The 20,006-nt window shown below is 36.9% G+C and overlaps 1 protein-coding gene across 2 annotated transcripts in view; it reads left to right on the forward strand.

Annotated features, from left to right (window-relative positions):
- The window catches only part of METAP2 (methionyl aminopeptidase 2), a 35,265-nt gene that overhangs the window by 13,928 nt on the left and 1,331 nt on the right, over window positions 1-20,006 (forward strand). For both annotated transcript variants that reach the window (XM_070600338.1, XM_070600339.1), the window contains exons 5-10: window positions 6,973-7,134; window positions 7,858-8,039; window positions 8,880-8,974; window positions 9,241-9,337; window positions 19,246-19,349; window positions 19,856-19,971. In XM_070600338.1, coding sequence (XP_070456439.1) covers window positions 6,973-7,134; window positions 7,858-8,039; window positions 8,880-8,974; window positions 9,241-9,337; window positions 19,246-19,349; window positions 19,856-19,971 — 756 coding nt within the window. The remainder of the gene's footprint in view (window positions 1-6,972; window positions 7,135-7,857; window positions 8,040-8,879; window positions 8,975-9,240; window positions 9,338-19,245; window positions 19,350-19,855; window positions 19,972-20,006) is intronic.

A 20,006-nucleotide genomic window follows, 5' to 3' on the forward strand; every position in this document is an offset into this window, starting at 1 on the left:
CTCATTCAGGACTACCTATTGGAAGTCCTCCAAGTTGATCAGAATAGCTCTGTTATTCTTTTGAATGGTTTCATAATGTTCCTTGGTGTGAATATACCATATTCCACCATTTTCAATTGATGAGCATTCACTTTGTCTCTAATATTTTTTGCCATTGTAAACCATTCTGCAATAAACATCTCTCTCTGAGTATATACATATATATGTGTATATATATATATTCACACACACACATGCATCTCTCTCTCTCTCTCCTTTTGTGCTGGCAGTGGCATTGCTGCATCAAAAAATATTATTAATACTTTAGGTTGTGATTCCCAGACTGCTAGTGATTTTGAGCATCTTTTTATTGTTGATTTTGTTCTTTTGCTCTTCAAGAAGTTTTAAAATTTGAAATAGATTACATGTTCATATTTTATACTTCTGGGCTCCTAGTAGTCTCTTAGATTTTCTCAAACTCTTATTTTGTGTTTTATTACATCTTTAATTGGTCTGGAAGTTTTTGTGTAGGGTTGGGAGTGTTAATTTTATTTTCTTTCAAATGGATAGCCAGTTGTGCTAGAATTGTTTATTAAGTAATTGATTCTGCTGAGTTGAATGATCACCATTGCCATATATTATATTCTCATATAGTGAACTATATTCTCATATGTAATGAAACCGATTTCTGTATCATTTATTCCACTGATCTAATTGTCTATTCCTATGCTAATACTGTTTTGATTTGATATCAGCAACTTAATATATTTTGATAATTCGATAAGGCAAGTCTTTCTTTTCTGCCACACACACCCAAACGTAGTTCTTCTTTATACTTTTCTTAGCTATTTTCAGTCATATACACACATATCCACAGAGAAAATGCCCTTGTTAGACTTCTTATCTGAATTGCATTATAGTTATGTATTTGTTTCAGAAAATTGACAGTCGTCTCACATTGTCTTATCCATTCTCATGGTATATTTTCCCACTTACTCTGTTTTTTTTTTTCAGGTAGGTCCTGTCCCTTTCTTGTTAAATTTATTCTTGTGTTTTATGGTTTTGTTACTGATGTGAGTGAGATACTTTTATTCGTATTTCCATTTTGATATGCTTATTGCTAAAGTGGAGGAAGGCCATTGATTTCCTATACTAGTTAACTGATTGTCAATATTTTTAACATCCTGGAAATGGTGGAATACTTGAAGTAATATTTAATACAAGAAAAATATTGAGATTTTGTAAAGCTTAAAAACTACCTTTCCCTTCTTACTTTCATTTTCTAATGCAAATTAAACATATAGGTAGAATAACTTCTGTTTTTGAAACAATAGAGAAGGATACTAATTTATGTTACAATATCTCTTGGGGTAATATTTTTCTTCAATATTGAAAGCAACGTTGTATTCCGTCGTAGAGAAATGCAAATGAAATTAAGATACTGTGGTTATGTTTGCTTCTTAATAAATCTCAATATTTTTTGATATTCATATAACTAGTTTTGACTATTTGCAAATAGATCAGAATCAGTATTCTTATAGATTTGGTGAAGTATTAAATATAGTTTTGTATATTGCCTTTGTTGTTTTTTAAATAAACTTATTGAAAATTGAGTGAATTATCACAAAGAACTCACCTGTGTAACTACCACCCAGGTTGAGTGCATTATTTTAACTTTTTATTTTGAAATCATTGCATGCTTAAGTCGTTGCATACTTTGATGCTGGTACAGAGAACTCCTGCATACCTTTCACTTAGATTCTCTTTAACATTTGGCCACATTTGTTTTATCATTCTCTCTCTCACAGGAATATGACAGTTATACATATTATGTACAATATACAAGTAACATTCCATTTTCTCCTTGGAAGACAGAAAGATAGAAAGCAAATGTGGAAAATGTTATAGTGATGAATCCGCATCTATACTGTTTTTTCTGAACTACTTGAGAATAGGTTTTGCATTTTTGGGTGGAATACTACTAGATAAGAAGATACTGTGTCCTTTTCAGGGTTGTCACATCTGGAGGCACATGAAGTCAATTTTTATCACTTGGATAAGGTATTATCCAATTTTCTCTAGTGTGTCGTTACTGTTTTTTCCTTTTGTAATTAGGAATTTGTGGGAAGTTCCTTTGAGAATATGTAAATATCTCATTCCTTATGAACATCTTCACATGTGGCACCATTGGTGATTTTTTTCTGAATCAGTTTTTACTATGATGGTTGTTGCTCTTTTTAAAAAATGTGCATTCTATTTGCGTTTCCTGTGTCATTAAAAATTTTTGAGGGGCCAGCTGGTTGGCTTGGTGTTGAGTTCACATGCTCTGCTTTGGAGGCCCAGGGTTTGCAGGTTTGGATCCTGGGCACAGACCTACCCACTGCTCGACAAGCCGTGCTGTGATGGCATCCCACATACAAAATAGAGGAAGATTTGCATGTATGTTAGCTCAGGGCCAGTCTTCCTCACCAAAAAAAAAAAAAAAAAAAAAGGAAAAGGAGGAAGAAGAAACCAATTTTTAATGGCTATAATGCTGTTCTATTCTGTATCTAGCATAATTTTTTTATGTGTTTCCTTATTTTTGAACATTTCAATTTTTTACCATTAGAAAAAATTCTGTGATGAACATCTTAGTATGTTAATTGGATCTGATTTTTCTCTTATGCTGAATCTCTAGAAGAAGGAGGAAGAATTATTTTGAAATTTTTGAGATCTATTTCCACCTTTAGTAGGCAATTTTTTGGGACAGTTGTTGATTTTAAGAGCAGTACATATTCATTATAAAACAGGAAATAAAGATAAGCAAAAAGAAGAAAATAAAAATCTGCTTAATTCTGCCAGTGAATTAAAACCACTGTTAACATGTTGGTATTTCTTCCTCTAAAGCCTCTATAGAAACCTGTATCATGGGAATGTTTCTCAAGATGGAACTATACTGCAAGCAGCTCTATAACCCCTTTTTAAGTTTGTTTTCATGTTAGTAAAGAATCCAGTAATATTTCTAATGGCTGAATAACTTTGCACATCTGTATGCATACCATAATTTATTTGTCCAGTCCTGTCTTATTGAACGTACAGTTTGTTTCTAGTTGTTTACTATTAAAAACAATGCCAGGATAAATATATTTATGTTGTTTTCAACTTTCATAGTGAAAAATTCCAAACAGAAAGATTGAAAGATCGCATAATGAACTTACTACCTAGATTGAACAATTCTTAACATTTTGCCGCATATGCTTTGTCTCTGTATATGTATGTATTTTTTTGTTATTGTTGATTTTTTCTCTTTTTGTTTTCCTGGGCTATTCAAAAATGTCTCATTTATTTTGAGTCACCAGTTCTTAAAACTTCAGTCATCTCCCAAGAATTAGATGTTCTCCAAATTATCACATTTAAGTAAATTAACAGTAATTTCCCAATATAATGTAAATACTTGGTTCATATTTAAAGGTTTTTTCCCCTTGTCCCTGGAACATCTTTTTAGCAACACCCCTGTCCCCCCCAACCAGGATCCAGTCAAGGTTCATACTTTGCATATGGTTAGAATCCCCACCTTCTTCTCTTCCATTGCACTGACCTTTTGAAGAGACCAGTAGTTTAGAAAGTCTCATATTCTGGGATTTTTCCAGTTGTTTCCTTGTGGTGTCATTAAGCTTCTTTCTCTGTTCCTGTATTTTCTGTGAACTAGAGTTGTAAAGGCTTAGATTAGATTTAAAGTAACCATTTTTGACAGAGATATATCATGTGATACCATGTACTTCATATTGTATCAGATGTAACATCAGGTTCTGTTAGTTTCACTGTATTTTATCACTTGGTTAATGTAGTGACAGCCAGCTGTTTCTTTTTTAAAGGTACTTTTCTCTTTTTGTCAGTTTTTTCATTGGGGACTGCAAAATGGTGCATTTCCATCATTTCTTCTACATTTATTAGCTGACATTATTCTTTTTGAAGAATTTTCTTTTATCAGCTGGGGATCAACTATAGTTTCTTCTTACAGGCAGTTAAAATGCTTCATTTTTCCCTATAAGTCCTAGTTTTCAGAGGAAGGAATTGGTGTCATATCTGCATGCATTCTTAATTGTTTCTGGGTTAAAGACATGCATTTTTAAATGGTTCTTGTAAATGTTCACATAGTGCTTTAAAAATACAAATATAATTATCTTTTAAGTTATCCATGCATGAGTTCAGAAATGTTTATGACTGTTTGAAGTTAATAATCAGATACCTTTGTTTATATCTTTTGGTTTTACTTGTATTTTTCTGCTCTTTAATACATCCACTGGTAAAAATAATGAAATAATTGAAAAGATTCAGAAAATCAAAGAGGTGTGAAGAATTTACATACTTGTAAATGCTTCCTATAAAGATTATCTTTCAAGCAGTTGTTTTTGTAGTTTTGTTTTACAGACGTAATACATTTTAAAAAGCATTTCTGTTCTGCCTTTTTCAGTTAGATGAATTAATTGCCTTTTGGAATAATTGTTATGGCTGAGAATGTTTTCTTTTGTTTTTTTTACTAAAGCATTTTATTTTATTTTATTTTATTTTTGAGGAAGATTAGCCATGAGCTAACATCTGCTGCCAGTCCTCCTCTTTTTGCTGAGGAAGACTGGCCCTGAGCTAACATCCGTGCCCATCTTCCTCTACTTTATATGTGGGACGCCTACCACAGCATGGCTTGCCAAGCGGTGCCTTGTCCACACCCAGGATCCAAACTGCCGAACCCCGGGCTGCTGAAGCAGAATGTGCGCACTTAACTGCTGCACCACCGGGCCCGCCCCTCAGAATGTTTTTTTAATCTTACTAATTTCTATATTTTTGTTACATAGAGTGAATATCAAAAGATCAAATTTAGGAAAAGGGAGAGTCTCCTTCATAATATTCTTTGTCTTTCATTTGGGCCTGGAATTATAGTTATAGACCTTGGCAGTAGGTTTCTTGAGTGTTACTAATGACTTTCAATTTGAACTCAAGATTTAGCAAAAAAATGTCTTTAATCCAATTTCTGATTGGTAGTTCTTTCCCAACAATGCAGAACATTCCATAATCTTTTGAAGAGTCCGCTGCTTCTAAGAGTCAGCAGTGCAGCCTTTGGAAGTGTGAGGTATTCATGTGAGGTCTGTTGATTTCGGTGTTGGGGGTTTTTGTTTGCTCATATTCTAATTCTAAAATGTAGTCAAATAATATTTGAAATTTAATTATTCTTAAGTTTTAACCAATTAACAAGTGAATTTGAAGAATCTGAGGGTTGCATTGGGGACAAGAAATGGGAATTGATAATAACCAATACCACTTTCACAGACCTCCATGGATGATATGCATCCGTCACCTTTGGACATAGTCTTTCATTTTACAACTCTAGAATAAATATTTGTTGATATTTTTACTTTCCACAAAATCTTTGGCTTTTCAGAGGGAGTTCTTTAACGTTTACTGCCAGGTATGGCTGTATATGTGCCAGCATTATGGCCCACTTAAGAGATGAAGAATTGTGATGTATTTTGTGTAAGAATTGATCTGAGAATATAGCCAGTACTTTTAAGCCTGAAAATGATTTATTCTCAGAACATTGGGGTTCTTAGTTCCCAGGAAAGATTTTTGGATTTGTGGGAGAGGAAGGGCTAGAGTTAGAACTAGATGTCAGGGGATTGTGGCTTGTCTGTCTCAGCATAGAGTGAGCAGCTTTAAGTGTATTGCAGCTAAACAAAGGTTGAGCCACGTCTTGAGAATGTACTTTTTAAAGGATTTTATCCCATTACCTTCTAGTGTGAGGGTATTTGTTTGAATACTTTGATTAGAAGTTGCCTCTCGAGTTTTCACTGTTCCTATAAAAGTAGTTCATATGCATTTAAGTACTTGGGGAGTTTAAAACTGACCTTCAACCGATGGTACTGTAATATTTCAATTATCTGATAGTGGTAGATAGATCCAAAATACATTTCCAAACAGAAAACAAGCCAGAGAAGCCTCTGTGGTGCTTAACACCCAAAGGGCCGTGTGGTAGACATTTCAGGGCTGGAGTGTTACTCAGTTCTGCCATTGTAGCAGGAAAGTAGCCACAGACAGTAGGTAGACAGTATGGGCATAGCTGTGTTGCAATAAAATTTTATTTACAGAACAGGTTTCATGGTGGTTTTGCCTGCAGGCCATAGTTTGCTGGCCACTAGCTTTGAGGCAAATAGGAGTAATTCCTTGAAGGCGTCGCTCTTGTACTAAGTATATTTTATGCCTCAGTGATCACTGAGTTGTGACCTGTATATTCAGTGTTGCTTAAGAAGGTGTGAAAGGTATAACAACTTCCAAAAAGATCTTCATTTGAGAACAGTTACCGTTTTTGAAATGTACTGCTTAAAGGGAGTCAGTGGATCTCCTCATTCCTAGACACTAAATATAAAAATCTGTTTATTACCCTTGGCAGTTGTAAAATGTGAGCCATATCCTTCAAGGAAGATTTCCTCTAATATATATACAACTAGAAAAATTCTGCCAAAGCACATAATATTTTATGTTTTGAGGAAAGTATATATGCAGATTTCCAGGTCAAGTCTTTGGATTACTACCTGCCCTATTTGTGAAGTTAAATGCTAATTTTGGGGTGTTCTTTTGAAGTCTCTTAAAGTATATATTACCTCGAGTGGAAGGATGCCTTTGTTTCCCACCTGCTTGGTTTCTAGGACTCTCTTCTGACTTTTCTGATTCTCTCCTTTCGTGTTATTTTGTGTCTCAGGGTATTAGGTCCTCTGACTTTGAACAAAATCTCACGTGAGGATTCTTTTTTCGAGTCTTACAAAGGGTTTAACTTGATTTGGCTTGGTTGCAAGTGTGTGGCTACTTGTATTTCTGAAACTTTGCTGACATTTAATGAAAGAAACTCTGAATATGTAGTATTTTTATCTAAAATGTCTTACATTCCTCAGTATATTTTTATCTCTCAGCTTTTATGCTGACTCTGCTATACGTGACTAATACTATGCTATGCATACTGTAAAGGCGAACAGCTGCTTGGAGAACTACAAGTGAAGAAAAGAAAGCATTAGATCAAGCTAGTGAAGAGATTTGGAATGATTTTCGAGAAGCCGCAGAAGCACATCGACAAGTTAGAAAATACGTTATGAGCTGGATCAAGCCTGGGATGACAATGATAGAAATCTGGTAAAAGGAATATGTTTTTGTAAGAACATGTTAAAAAAAATTTCTTTTGGAGCTAACTCTCTGATTATAGTGTTTGGCTTTCATTACTATTTGGCTGAAACTTTAAGTGAAGGTTCTAGAGATGTCTTCTAAATTCTTGTAGTGTCGATGCAATGAGGAAACCATGAGAGGGCATTTGCACCTCAACCACCATATTTTGTACTTATGTACACTCGTGCAAATGCATACACGACTGATTCTTATTTTCTGTCTGGGATTCTATGTTGCTATCTAACAATTCATATTAAACTAAAATTCTTGGACACAAAACATTTATAATGCAATGAAGAAGCCAATAGAACTAATTATTTCTCCAGTTTTCCCCTTGAGAAATAATTTTCTGATTCAGTTTTCCAAATATGCAACATTGAGCAAATAAAATGTAATCAGCATTTAAATTAGTCTAAGTCAAGAGTCTTATTCCTAGTAAACTAAGTTAAAAGTGGATTGTGTCGTTGTTTCTGCAGATTTCTAGTGGGATTAAGCGCTTTATCTTTTTAGGGGTTAGCTAGTATGTTGCTAGCATCAGAGAACTGTTATTCATTCACATCCAGAAAGTGCTCATATCCTTTCCAGAAAGTAATTTAAGAGTTTTAGTAAACTTTCTGGACTTGATGAACTGTAAGATATATAAGGGTAAGAATGTAAAAGAAAACAACCACCCCCCCCCCCTTTTTTTTTTAGTGAAAAGTTGGAAGACTGTTCACGAAAGCTAATAAAAGAGAATGGATTAAACGCAGGCCTGGCATTTCCTACTGGGTGTTCTCTCAATAACTGCGCTGCCCATTATACTCCCAATGCTGGTGACACAACAGTATTACAGTATGATGACATCTGTAAGATAGACTTTGGAACACATATAAGTGGTGAGTTCTTAGAAATAATTTACACCCCACCCTCCTCCTAAAAAACTCTGATCTTGTCTCTGTTGGGTGGGGCTACAGATGCTGAACTCCCAAATTTTCTTCTTATTGCCTCACTTTTCAGTAGAGCTGTGTTGAGGCAGATTTTGGGATTTACTTTAAAGCATTCTAAGTGGAGTAGAATAAAAACTACTGAGTGATAGAGGTTTATTACCCTTTGTATCAAGGCATGAAAAACATAATCTTACATTTCTTTATTCAGGTCGTTGTTTCAGATATCATTTATTCGTATAACAACAACAAACTTTTACTTAGAATCTGTAAGTTTACCAACCTTTGTATACTTGTTAGCTTTTCTAAATTCTCCCCTAAACCCTATTAGGTAAGTACCTTTTTATCTCAACAGGAGAGAAAGCAAAACTTAGATTAATTAAGTACTTGAGTTTTACTAAATTGGAGAAGCTGGACTGATGGTTAGCATCCTGTGGACCTGTACGTTTTCTCTGCCCGCACTGCTTTTTCTTAGTTCCCCAGGCTTTTCTCACTTTGTTTCTGTTTATGTTTTTGAATAACTGCATGGGTGAGTCCTGAATTGGTGCTGTCTTGAAGTAATATGTACTAACTCTAGAATTAATCTTTTCAATCTGAAACCTTATGTAGCTTATTTATATTTTTTCCCCTTTGATTATGAATGCTGTCTGTGTACTCAAAGTGTTGCCTTCATTTTTGAGCCCATCATTTTATTTTCCTGTTAACTAGCAAGTTTAATTAATAGAGTAGATGCTATAAAGTAGGTAAGTTGACAGCTGATAAGTAAACTTAAAGAAGAATTTTCTCTTTCAGGTAGGATTATTGACTGTGCTTTTACTGTCACTTTTAATCCCAAATATGATACATTATTAAAAGCTGTAAAAGATGCCACTAACACTGGAATAAAGGTATGTAAACCATAAGCACCATTTCATTCAACATATTCTGAGCACTTTATAGCCTTTTTAAGGTCTTTGGGTTGTATAAGAATAGTCCACTACCCTTCGGGCTTTAAGTAGGTAATTGTAGTGTAATGTACCAAAGGCTTTTATAGAGGAAGTTATAATGTGCAAAGCAGTTTTTCTCATTGTCCGTTATTTTAAAATATTAAGAAGTTAGGTTACTGTGAGATTCAGCCCTTTGAATAACAAAATGTACATTATTCTCTTTTTAGTGTGCTGGAATTGATGTCCGTCTATGTGATGTTGGTGAGGCCATCCAAGAAGTTATGGAATCCTATGAGGTTGAAATAGATGGGAAGACATATCAAGGTATGTGCTTTAAAAATGTGTCTTATTTTGAAATGTATGTGACCTCTGCAGAATTAATTTTGCAAGATAGTGTTGAGTGCTTTCTTTGGGTCAGCTGCTTCATCTTTATCTCTTGGGAATCTAGAAGGAAAATGGGCTAAATGACCTTCTCATGGTAGGAGTACTGTGGTCACTAGATAGGAACTGTTGCCAAGCTACTCTGGTAGTTGATAAGAAAACAACTGGGGATTTATCCAGGGTGGCCAAAATGCAGACTAGGTTTCCCGTGACTAGTCAAATTAAGGCTAAGAGAGAAGCCAGAGGCCCTTTCCATTGATGACTCTCCTTTTTTTTTTTTTTTGAGTTGAATTCAAAATTTAGAGGCCAGTTAATTCCTTGTGTGTCCTTCCTTTAATCTTTATTCCTTTGCCTCCTCATCTTTCCTAGCTACTGCCTTTGGTACACAGTCTGAGTCACCTGTGCTATCAGTCCAGCCTTCCTCCACTTCCCAGGGTCTGTCCGACCACTCTCCAGCCACCGTCTTCCTTCCTAATCTATGCTCATTGCTCTCAGTAACCCTTGTTCTAATAACTTTGTTACAGAATATTTCCTACATTTCCTTTAACCAAATCCTATCTCGCCTTTATAGTCCTTTGAGTGGAGACTCTCATGCTTCCTTGCCCCTTAGTAAATTCACATTCAGCATTCTTTGCCTTCCTCTGTTGATATTTACAGACTTTTGTGTGTCTTCCAAGTGCAAATGTGGTTCTTCCTGTGGGACCTGACAGTGCCTGTCCTTGCTGCTCTCTTGCAGATTCCTAATTCTATGAACATCTGTACAAGTCAAAAATGCTTAAGGCTGCTAACACTTGGATGGGGGGTTTTATGGGATAATTAAGAAAACATGCTTTGGGGTCAGGCAGGTCTATCTTTGAATTTAGACAAATCCTGTAACCTCTAAGAACCTAAGTTTCTTTGACTGTAATAGGATTAATGATATTGTGTTTTTTGTTTTGAGAAATGTAAGTTTTATGACAGTGCCTGAAATTTATTCAACAAATGTTTGTCATTTCCCACCCCCAATTTTGGGTTTGGTGCCACAACAAATAGTGCTTATTCAGGTCCCTCTCAAATTATCTTTCCCTTCTATTTTCTTTTAATTCTAAAACTTTGGTTAGCATATGGTCTGCCCTTCAAGGTATACTGGGTGACAATTTGACTTAATGTTTAGTTACTGCATAACAATTCCAGTCTGCAATGTTGGAATCCTTATCTCTCTTCTCACCTCTTCCACTAAGCTAGTGCAGCATTTTAAGTTCTATTATTACCTTAGCACTCTTTTTTGATACCACTTGTTGTGTTGATCAGAGTTCTTAATTGAAGGTGACAGAATTCATTTTTACTAGTTTAAGCAGAAAGGATATAGACAAATCATGGCATTGGGAAGATGAAGAAATGGACCATCAGCTGAAGTTTCAGAAGCAGTTTCCAAAACCACATAACAGAACTGGGCCATCGAGGGGGTGATTTTATTTACCTTGATCAGGAAGCTATAGAATTGGAAAGTTACCCTTACAGCTCTCTTGGTCCCAGAATTAGCCTACCTCTGTCACCACCTTTATAATATAAAAATGGATACCCTGCTTCTTCTCTGTAACTTAGTTATATGTTAGGTTGGTATGGCTAAGAAATCTTTTTATTTAAATGTGTTTTTGATTGGTCTGTGGGCTCAAATTGCCAGATCTTGGAGAAATAGTAATGCTTGCTGAATTTTAAAATAAATTTAGCTTATCATTTATAAAAGAAGGAGGATTTTTATTTTATTTTTTTTTAAGTTTTTATTTTTTTTGGCTGTACATCATATTTCAAATTCTGGATACATTACATCATGTTCACCACCCGAACACTAATTATAGTGCATCTCCTCACATGTGACCCTAATCACCCCTTTTGCCCTCCCCCCTCCCCCCTTCCCCAATGGTAACCACCAGTCCAATCTCCAGTGCTATGTGTTGGTTTTTTTTTTGTCGTTTTTATCTTCTACTTATGAGTGAGATCATATGGTATTTGACTTTCTCCCTCTGACTTATTTCACTCAGCATAATACCCTCAAGGTCCATCCATGTTGTCACAAATGGCTGGATTTCATCATTTCTTATGGCTGAGTAGTAGTCCATCGTGTATAAATACCACATCTTCTTTATCCATTCGTCCCTTGATGGGCACCTAGGTTGCTTCCAAGTCTTGGCTATTGTGTATAATGCCGCAATGAACATAGGGGTGCAAGTATCTTTATGCCTTTGTGTTTTCAGGTTCTTTGGATAAATACCCAGCAGTGGAATAGCTGGATCATATGGTAGATCTATCCTTAATTTTCTGAGGATACTCCAAACTGCTTTCCATAGTGGCTGCACCACTTTGCACTGCCACCAGCAGTGAACAAGGGTTCCCTTCTCTCCACATCCTCTCCAACATTTGTTGTTTCCTGTCTTGTTAATTATAGCCATTCTGACCGGAGTGAGGTGATACCTCATTGTAGTTTTGATTTGCATTTCCCTGATAGCTAATGATGTTGAGCATCTTTTCATATGCCTGTTGGCCATCTGTATTTCTTCTTTGGAGAAATCTCTGTTCAGATCTTTTGCCCATTTTCTAATTGGATTGTTGGTTTTTTTGTTGTTAAGCTGTATGAGTTCTTTGTATATTTTGGATATTAACCCCTTATCTGATATGTGGTTTGCAAATATCTTCTCCCAATTGTTAGGTTGTCTTTTCGTTTTGTTGATGGTTTCCTTTGCTGTGCAGAAGCTTTTTAGTTTGAGGTAGTCCCATTTGTTCATTTTTTTCTTTTATTTCCCTTGCCTGGTCAGACATGGGACTTGAAAATATGCTGCTCAGAGCAATGTCATAGAGCGTACTGCCTGTGTTTTCTTCTAGAAGTCTCATGGTTTCGGGTCTTACATTCAAGTCTTTAATCCATTTTGAGTTGATTTTTGTGCATGGTGTAAGGGAATGGTCCACTTTCATTCTTTTGCATGTGGCTGTCCAGTTTTCCCAACACCATTTATTGAAGAGACTCTCCTTTCTCCATCGTATGCTCTTGGCTCCCTTGTCGAATATTAGCTGTCCATAAACGTGTGGATTTACTTCTGGGCTCTCAATTTTGTTCCATTGATCTGTGTGTCTGTTTTTGTGCCAGTACCATGCTGTTTTGGTTACTGTGGCTTTGTAGTATAATTTGAAATCGGGGAGTGTGATACCTCCGGCTTTGTTCTTTTTCTCAGGAATCCTTTGGCTATTTGGGGTCTTTGTTGTTCCATGTAAATTTTAGGATTCTTTGTTCTATTTCTGTAAAAGATGTTGTTGGAACTTTGATAGGGATTGCATTGAATCTGTAGATTGCTTTAGGAAGTATGGACATTTTAACAATGTTAATTCTTCCAATCCAAGAGCACAGAATATCTTTCCATTTCTTTGTGTCTTCTTTGATTTCTTTCAACAATGTTTTATAGTTTTCGGTGTATAGATCTTTCACCTCTTTCGTTAAGTTTATTCCTAGTATTTTATTCTTTTTGTTGCAATTGTAAATGGGATTGTATTCTTAATTTCTCTTTCTGCTACTTCGTTGTTAGTGTGTAGAAATGCAACGGATTTTTGTACATTGATTTTGTATCCCGCAAATTGACTGTATTCCTTTATTATTTCTAAAAGTTTTTTAGTGGACTCTTTAGGGTTTTCTAGATATAAAATCATGTCATCTGCAAAGAGTGACAGTTTCACTTCTTCTTTTCCAATGTGGATCCCTTTTATTTCTTTTTCTTGCCTGATTGCTCTGGCTAGGACTTCCAATACTATGTTAAATAAGAGTGGTGACGGTGGGCATCCTTGTCTTGTTCCTGTTCTTAGAGGGATAGCTTTCAGTTTTTCTCCATTGAGAATGATATTTGCTATGGGTTTGTCATATATGGCCTTTATTATGTTGAGGTATTTTCCTTCTATACCCAATTTATTTAGAGTTTTTATCATAAATGGATGCTGTATCTTGTCAAATGCTTTCTCTGCATCTATTGAGATGATCATTTTTATTCTTCATTTTGTTAATGTGGTGTATCACGTTGATAGATTTGCGAATGTTGAACCATCCCTGCATCCCCGGAATGAAACACAGTTGATCATGATGTATGATCTTTTTAATGTATTGTTGTATTCCATTTGCTAGTATTTTGTTGAGGATTTTTGCATCGATGTTCATCAGTGATATTGGTCTGTAATTTTCTTTTTTTGTGTTGTCCTTGTCTGGTTTTGGTATCAGGATAATGTTTGCTTCATAGAAGGAGTTAGGAAGCCTCCTCTCCTCTTCAATTTTTTGGAGGAGTTTGACAAGGATAGGTATTAAGTCTTCTTTGAATGTTTGGTAGAATTCACCAGGGAAGCCATCTGGTCCTGGACTTTTATTTTTGGGGAAGTTTTTAATTGCTGTTTCGATCTCCTGACTGGTGATTGGTCTATTCAAATTTTCTACATCTTCTTGGTCCAGTTTTGGAAGGTTGTGTGTTTCTAAGAATTTATCCATTTCTTCTAGATTATCCAATTTGTTGGTATATAGCTTTTCATAGTATTCTCTTATAATCTTTTGTATTTCTGAGGTGTCCGTTGTAATCGCTCCTCTTTTGTTTCTGATTTTATTTGTTTGAGCCTTCTCTCTTTTTTTCTTGGTGAGTCTAGCTAAGGGTTTGTCAATTTTGTTTATCTCTTTGAAGAACCAGCTCTTGGTTTCATTAATTTTTTCTATTTTTTTTTAGTCTCTATTTCGTTTATTTCTGCTCTGATTTTTATTATTTCCTTCCTTCTGTTGATTTTGGGCTTTGTTTGTTGTTCTTTTTCCAGTACCTTTAGGTGCACTTTTAGATTGTCTATTTGGGATTTTTCTTCTTTGTTGAGGTAGGCCTGAATTGCTATAAACTTCCTCGTAGAACCGCTTTTGCTGTATCCCACAGATTTTGGCATGTCGTGTTTTCATTTTCATTTGTCTCCAGGAATTTTTTTATTTCTTCTTTGATTTCTTCCTTGACCCAATCATTGTTCAGTAGCATTTTGTTCAATCTCCACATTTTTGTGGCTTATCTGGTTTTCTTTCTGTAGTTGATTTCCAGTTTCATACCTTTGTGGTCAGAAAAGATGCATGGTATTATTTCGATCTTCTTAAATTTATTGAGACTTGTTTTTTGGCCTAATATGTGATCAATCCTGGAGAATGTTCCATGGGCATTTGAAAAGAATGTGTATTCTGTGGTTTTTGGATGGAATGTTCTGTATATATCTACTAAGTCCATCTGGTCTAATGTGTCCTTTAAGGCGAGTGTTTCCTTATTGATCTTCCGTTTGGATGATCTATCCATTGGTGTAAGTGGAGTGTTAAAGTCCCCTACTATTATTGTGTTACTGTCTGTTTCTCCTCTTATGTCTGTTAATAATTGCTTTATCTATTTAGGTGCTCCTATGTTGGGTGCGTAGATATTTACAAGTGTTATATTTTCTTGTTGGATTGTTCCCTTTATCATTATGTAGTGGCCATCTTTGTCTCTTGTTACAGTTTTTGATTTAAAGTCTATTTTGTCTGATATAAGTATTGCTACCCCCGCTTTCTTTTCTTTGCCATTTGCATGGAATATCTTTTTCCATCCTTTCACTTTCAGTTTGTGAGTGTCTGTAGGTCTGAAGTGTGTCTCTTGTATGCAGCATATACATGGCTCTTGTTTTATTATCCAGTTGGCCACCCTGTGGCATTTGATTAGAGCATTTAATCCATTTACATTTAAAGTAGCTATTGATAAATATGTATTTATTGCCATTTTGTCACTTTTTCTTTTTTTTGGGGTGTTTTAGTAGTTCTCAGTTCCTTTCTTTTTCTCTTGCTCTCTTCACTTGTAACGGTTTGATGGCTATCTTTAGTAATATGTTTGATTTCTTTTGTCTTACTTTTTTTCCTGCTTGTTATAGGTTTCTGGTTTGTGGTTACCGTGAGGATCCTATTTAATATACTATGCATATAACAGTCTATATTGAGTAGATAGACTCTTTAGCTTGACCTCTTTCTAAAAGCTCTACTTTTTCACTCCCCTCCTCCCACATTATATGCTTTTCACGTCATATATAGTCTTTTGTTTAGTGTGTGTATATCCATTGCCCTCTTATCATTGAAACAGGTAATTATATTACATTTGTCTTTTAACCCTCATATTACTTTCACAGGTAGTTGATCTGCTGCCTTTACCATCCTTTTACCTTACAAGTGATTTTATTGCCTGTTTTTTCTTCTTGTTGTTTTGGGTTTTTTTTGATAATTTTTTTTATTTTATCTCTATTTGTGGTCATTACTTTCCCACTTAAATAAGTCCCTTCAGCATTTCTTGTAGAACTGGTTTCTTAGTGATAAACTCCTTTAATTTTCGCTTGTCTGGGAAGCTCTTTATCTCTCCTTCCATTCTGAATGACAGCCTTGATGGATATAGTATTCTTGGTTGTAGGTTTTTTCCTTTTAGCACTTCAAATATGTTGTGCCATTTTCTTCTCGCCTGTAGGGTCTTGGCTGAGAAGTCTACTGACAGCCTGATGGGCTTCCCTTCATATGTCACTTGTGGCCTTTCTCTTGCTGCTTTTAGGATTCTCTGTCTTTAATTTTAGACATTTTGATTATAATATGTCTTGGTGAGGGCCTCTTTGGGCTTCTCTTGTTTGGAGCTCTCTGTGCTTCCTGAACTTGGATGTCTGTTTCCTTCCTCAGGTGAGGAAAATTTTCCTCTATTATTTCAACAAATAAATTTTCTGCCCCTTTCTCTCTCTCTTCTCCTTCTGGGACCCCTATAATCCGAATGTTAGCATGCTTGATATTGTCCCAGAGTTCCCTTACACTGTTCTCATTCTGTCTAATTCTTTTTTCTCTTTTCTGTTCTGCTTGGGTGATTTCCTCTAATCTTTCGTCTAGCTCGCTGATCCGCTCTTCTGCTTCTTCTTCTCTGCTGTTGAGTCCCTCTGGTGAATTTCTCATTTCGAGTATTGTATTCTTCATTTCTGATTGGTTCTTTTTTATATCTTCCAAGTCTTTGCTGATGTGCTCACTGTGTTCATCCATTCTTGTCTGCATATCTGTGAGCACCCTCATTATATTTTGTTTGAATTCCTTGTCAAGGAGGTCACTAGTTTCTGTTTCACTTAGTTCTTTTTCTGGTGTTTTGTAGTGTTCCCTTGCTTAGAAAGTATTCCTTTGCCTCCTCATTATGCCTTTTTCTCTGTGCTATTTTCTTTGTACTAGGTGAGTCGGCTATGTCTCCTGATCTTGGAGAAGTGGCCTTATGTATGAGATGCCTTATGAGGCCCAGCAGTGTGCTTCCCTCTCGTCACCAGACCATATGAACCAGGAGTGACCCCTTTGTGGGCTACTTGTGTTCTTCTGCTGTGGCAGGGTTGCTCCCACTGCAGGTACCCAGGGAGTCTGATCTTTCCTTCCCTGGCCAGCTGTTTGTAAATCCGGTTTGGAGGGGCCTTAGCACTGTTGGCTACAAAGTCTATTAGCACACTCTTATTGCAATTGTCCTCTTAATTGGGTTGGTACCCAGTGTAGCTGGTTGCTAGGCTCAGGGGCGTACAGTTGTGGTAGGCCTGAGGCCAACAAGGCTGATGCCAGTTCTCTTAGGAGTGCAGCTGAGTGGGGCTAGCCCTTGGCATGGAGGCCCTCAGTTGTTTCAGGCTTTGGAAGGTGGGGCCGATCCTTTTTATGGCTATTTGTGAAGCTCAAGTCTTCTGCCACTGATAAGCCTCACCCTCCTCTGGACCACATACACTGTCAACACAGTCCTGGTCCGTGCACACTTCTCAACCCCCTGGAGCGTACCCCACTGCCACACTGCAGAGGCCCCCACCTCTGCCCCACTGCCCCCCGCAGTTCACCGGGTCCTCACACAAGCCCTGCCCCACAGAGGCAGACACCCTTGCCTGCCTGTAGAGGATCAAGGCACTCAGTCAATGCAGGCTGAAAAGTAGCCTGAGGGCTTGCTGTTAGGTGGGGCCAGTCCCTAGGGCGGGTTGCCTGCCCTGGCTGAACTGGATTAAGTCTGTGCTCTAGTGGGTGTGGCAGACCCCTGGGCTAACAGCCCAAGGGACGCACCTCAATGGCCCCCACCGGTTCAGTATCAGCACGCCTGGACCAGCTCAGAACAACGGGCCCCACCAATGTCTCAGTCTCAGGAGAGGATCCTCCTCTCACCAAGATGCCCCCAGAGCCCACTAGGTGAGTCTTGTTTCACCAAAGGACAGTCAGCCTTCTCTCTGGTGATTTTAGGTTGCTGTAATGAGTGAGTTTGTGCGTGGGCCCTTTAAGACCCGGATCTTTTCGGCTTTCAGCCCATAGCTTTTCTGGGGTGTCCTCGCTGCAGTTAATAGCCAGCAAAGCCAGATAGTAAGACCCCCATCTCAGTTGGGCTGAGTCCGAAGGATGGTTATAGCAGTGTTGCCCCCGCTCCGGACCTCACCCCTCCAGGGAGGGCTCGTACCTTAGGTTGGCTCCCGCCTGGCCAGCTCAGAAGCTCCGCTGCTCCCAAAGGTGGCTTTTTTCCTCTCTGGCCGGAGTTACTGCCTCTTCTGCTTTCATCAGGACTGTCCCTTGTCGTGGGTGTTCTTTTTATCCAGTTTTCAGTTTTCAATCCAGGGTGATTCTTCCCAAAATTGTTGTAACCTGGTTGTGTTCGTGGGAGGAGGCGAGTTCAACGTCTGTTCACAGCGCCATCTTGACGAGAACTCTCAGGAGGATTTTTTTTGAAGAGCTAATTAAGAGTTTTATTTTTCTGCACTAGCCCCTAAATTTGTAATATACTTGTCATTGTTTCATTGTTAAAGATTTGTAAAAACCTAGGTACCTAGTTCTGCTCTAGAAGAAAGGTCGCTTGTACTGAGGATTCTAGCATTGTAGAGCTAGACTTTTTTAAACCTTTTTTTATCGTGGAATATAATAAACGTTAAAAATACACACAACATAAAACTTGAACTAAATAATTATAAAAGCCATGTAACCTTACCCCTTGAGAAATAGAATATTGTCAGCATTCCAGAAGCCCCCCAATTCTATATACCCCTTCCCAGTTACAGCAGCCTCCTCTAGTAAACCACTATCTTGAGTACTAAAATATTTGCATTCGCTTTTATGTGTTCACCATCTAATTATGCATCCCTAAACAGTAGTATAATTATGCCTTTTATATTCCATATATATATATGCATATATGGAATTGCACAGTATCTATATAATTGTGCCTTCTCTTGCTCATTTTTTCTTCAGGTTTTATTTCAGTTGTTCACTGTATCCTGTATCCCTAGGTTTTTGTTTTATTGTTGAGTAGTGTTCCACTGTGTGAATTTGCCACAATTTGTTTATTCTATCGTTGCTGTCAGGACGCTGAGGTTGTTTAGATTTTCTATCTTAACGTTTGAAATGCTGATGTAATAATAAAATTTAAGGTTTCATAGTCTTATCATTTCAACACAGAATCCTCATTTTCATGTTACCTTTTGGTCTATAAGCATAAAAATATATATTTTCATATTTGTAATCATTATGTACATAGCATTTTATGACTCTGTTTTTATTAACTATACCTTCTTAGATTACCCCCATTGTGTCCTCATCACACAGTTTATTCTTTTTCCACCATCTCCCCTTACTCCCTTCTAGTTTCTAATCAGTAACATTGCAATAAATAGCTTTTCATATTCCACTAGTTTTCTACTTTGTATTTAACTCTCTTAATGTGAGGTTATTTAGTAAAGCCATATGTTGTTTTTAAATAAATGCTTGAACTCTGTGCCACAAGGCCAAGAGATCTCTTTGTGCTTATAGAGATCCTGAATAATTATTTTTTTCCTATTTATTATGCCAGTGAAACCAATCCGTAATCTAAATGGACATTCAATTGGGCCATATAGAATACATGCTGGGAAAACAGTGCCCATTGTGAAAGGAGGAGAGGCAACAAGAATGGAGGTATGTATGCCATTAACGGTGTTCTTTGTAAATTTTTTTTCCCAAACTAAAGCTAGTGATAGTTGATTATGTTGAGCAAAATTAATTTGGCATCCATACTCACCCCAACGGGAATTGGGCCGTGTTGAGTGTGCAAATTGTGTCTGGTCAGACCAGGGTTCAGTCAGTTGTGAAAGTTCGGTATGTTAAAGGATTGTTACTCAACACTTAGTGAGTATTTATTGAGCATCTCATAGGTGCCATCTCTTTACTAGGCACTGAGGATGTAGTAGTGAACAAAACAAAATTCCCTGCCCATGTGAAGCCTACGTTCCAATAGGAAGACACAGAAAGACCAAAAAGTGCTAAGGAGATAAGCAGGCAGAGGTGGATAAGGACTGCCAGGGGACGTTTCATGTTGTTTCTTACATCAAGTAGAAAATACCTCAGCCTGAAGATGAGAGATGGTAATTTTGATTAGTTCTGGATTTTTCTTCTCTCTCTTTGTCCCTTATGTATTTTTTTAGGAAGGAGAAGTGTATGCTATTGAAACCTTTGGTAGCACAGGAAAAGGTGTTGTTCATGATGATATGGAATGTTCACATTACATGAAAAATTTTGATGTTGGACATGTGCCAATAAGGTGAGAGACTGTTGTTTTTATATGACTAATGAATT

Source organism: Equus przewalskii, chromosome 29, assembly GCF_037783145.1.
Source record: "Equus przewalskii isolate Varuska chromosome 29, EquPr2, whole genome shotgun sequence".
Lineage (NCBI taxonomy): Eukaryota > Metazoa > Chordata > Mammalia > Perissodactyla > Equidae > Equus > Equus przewalskii.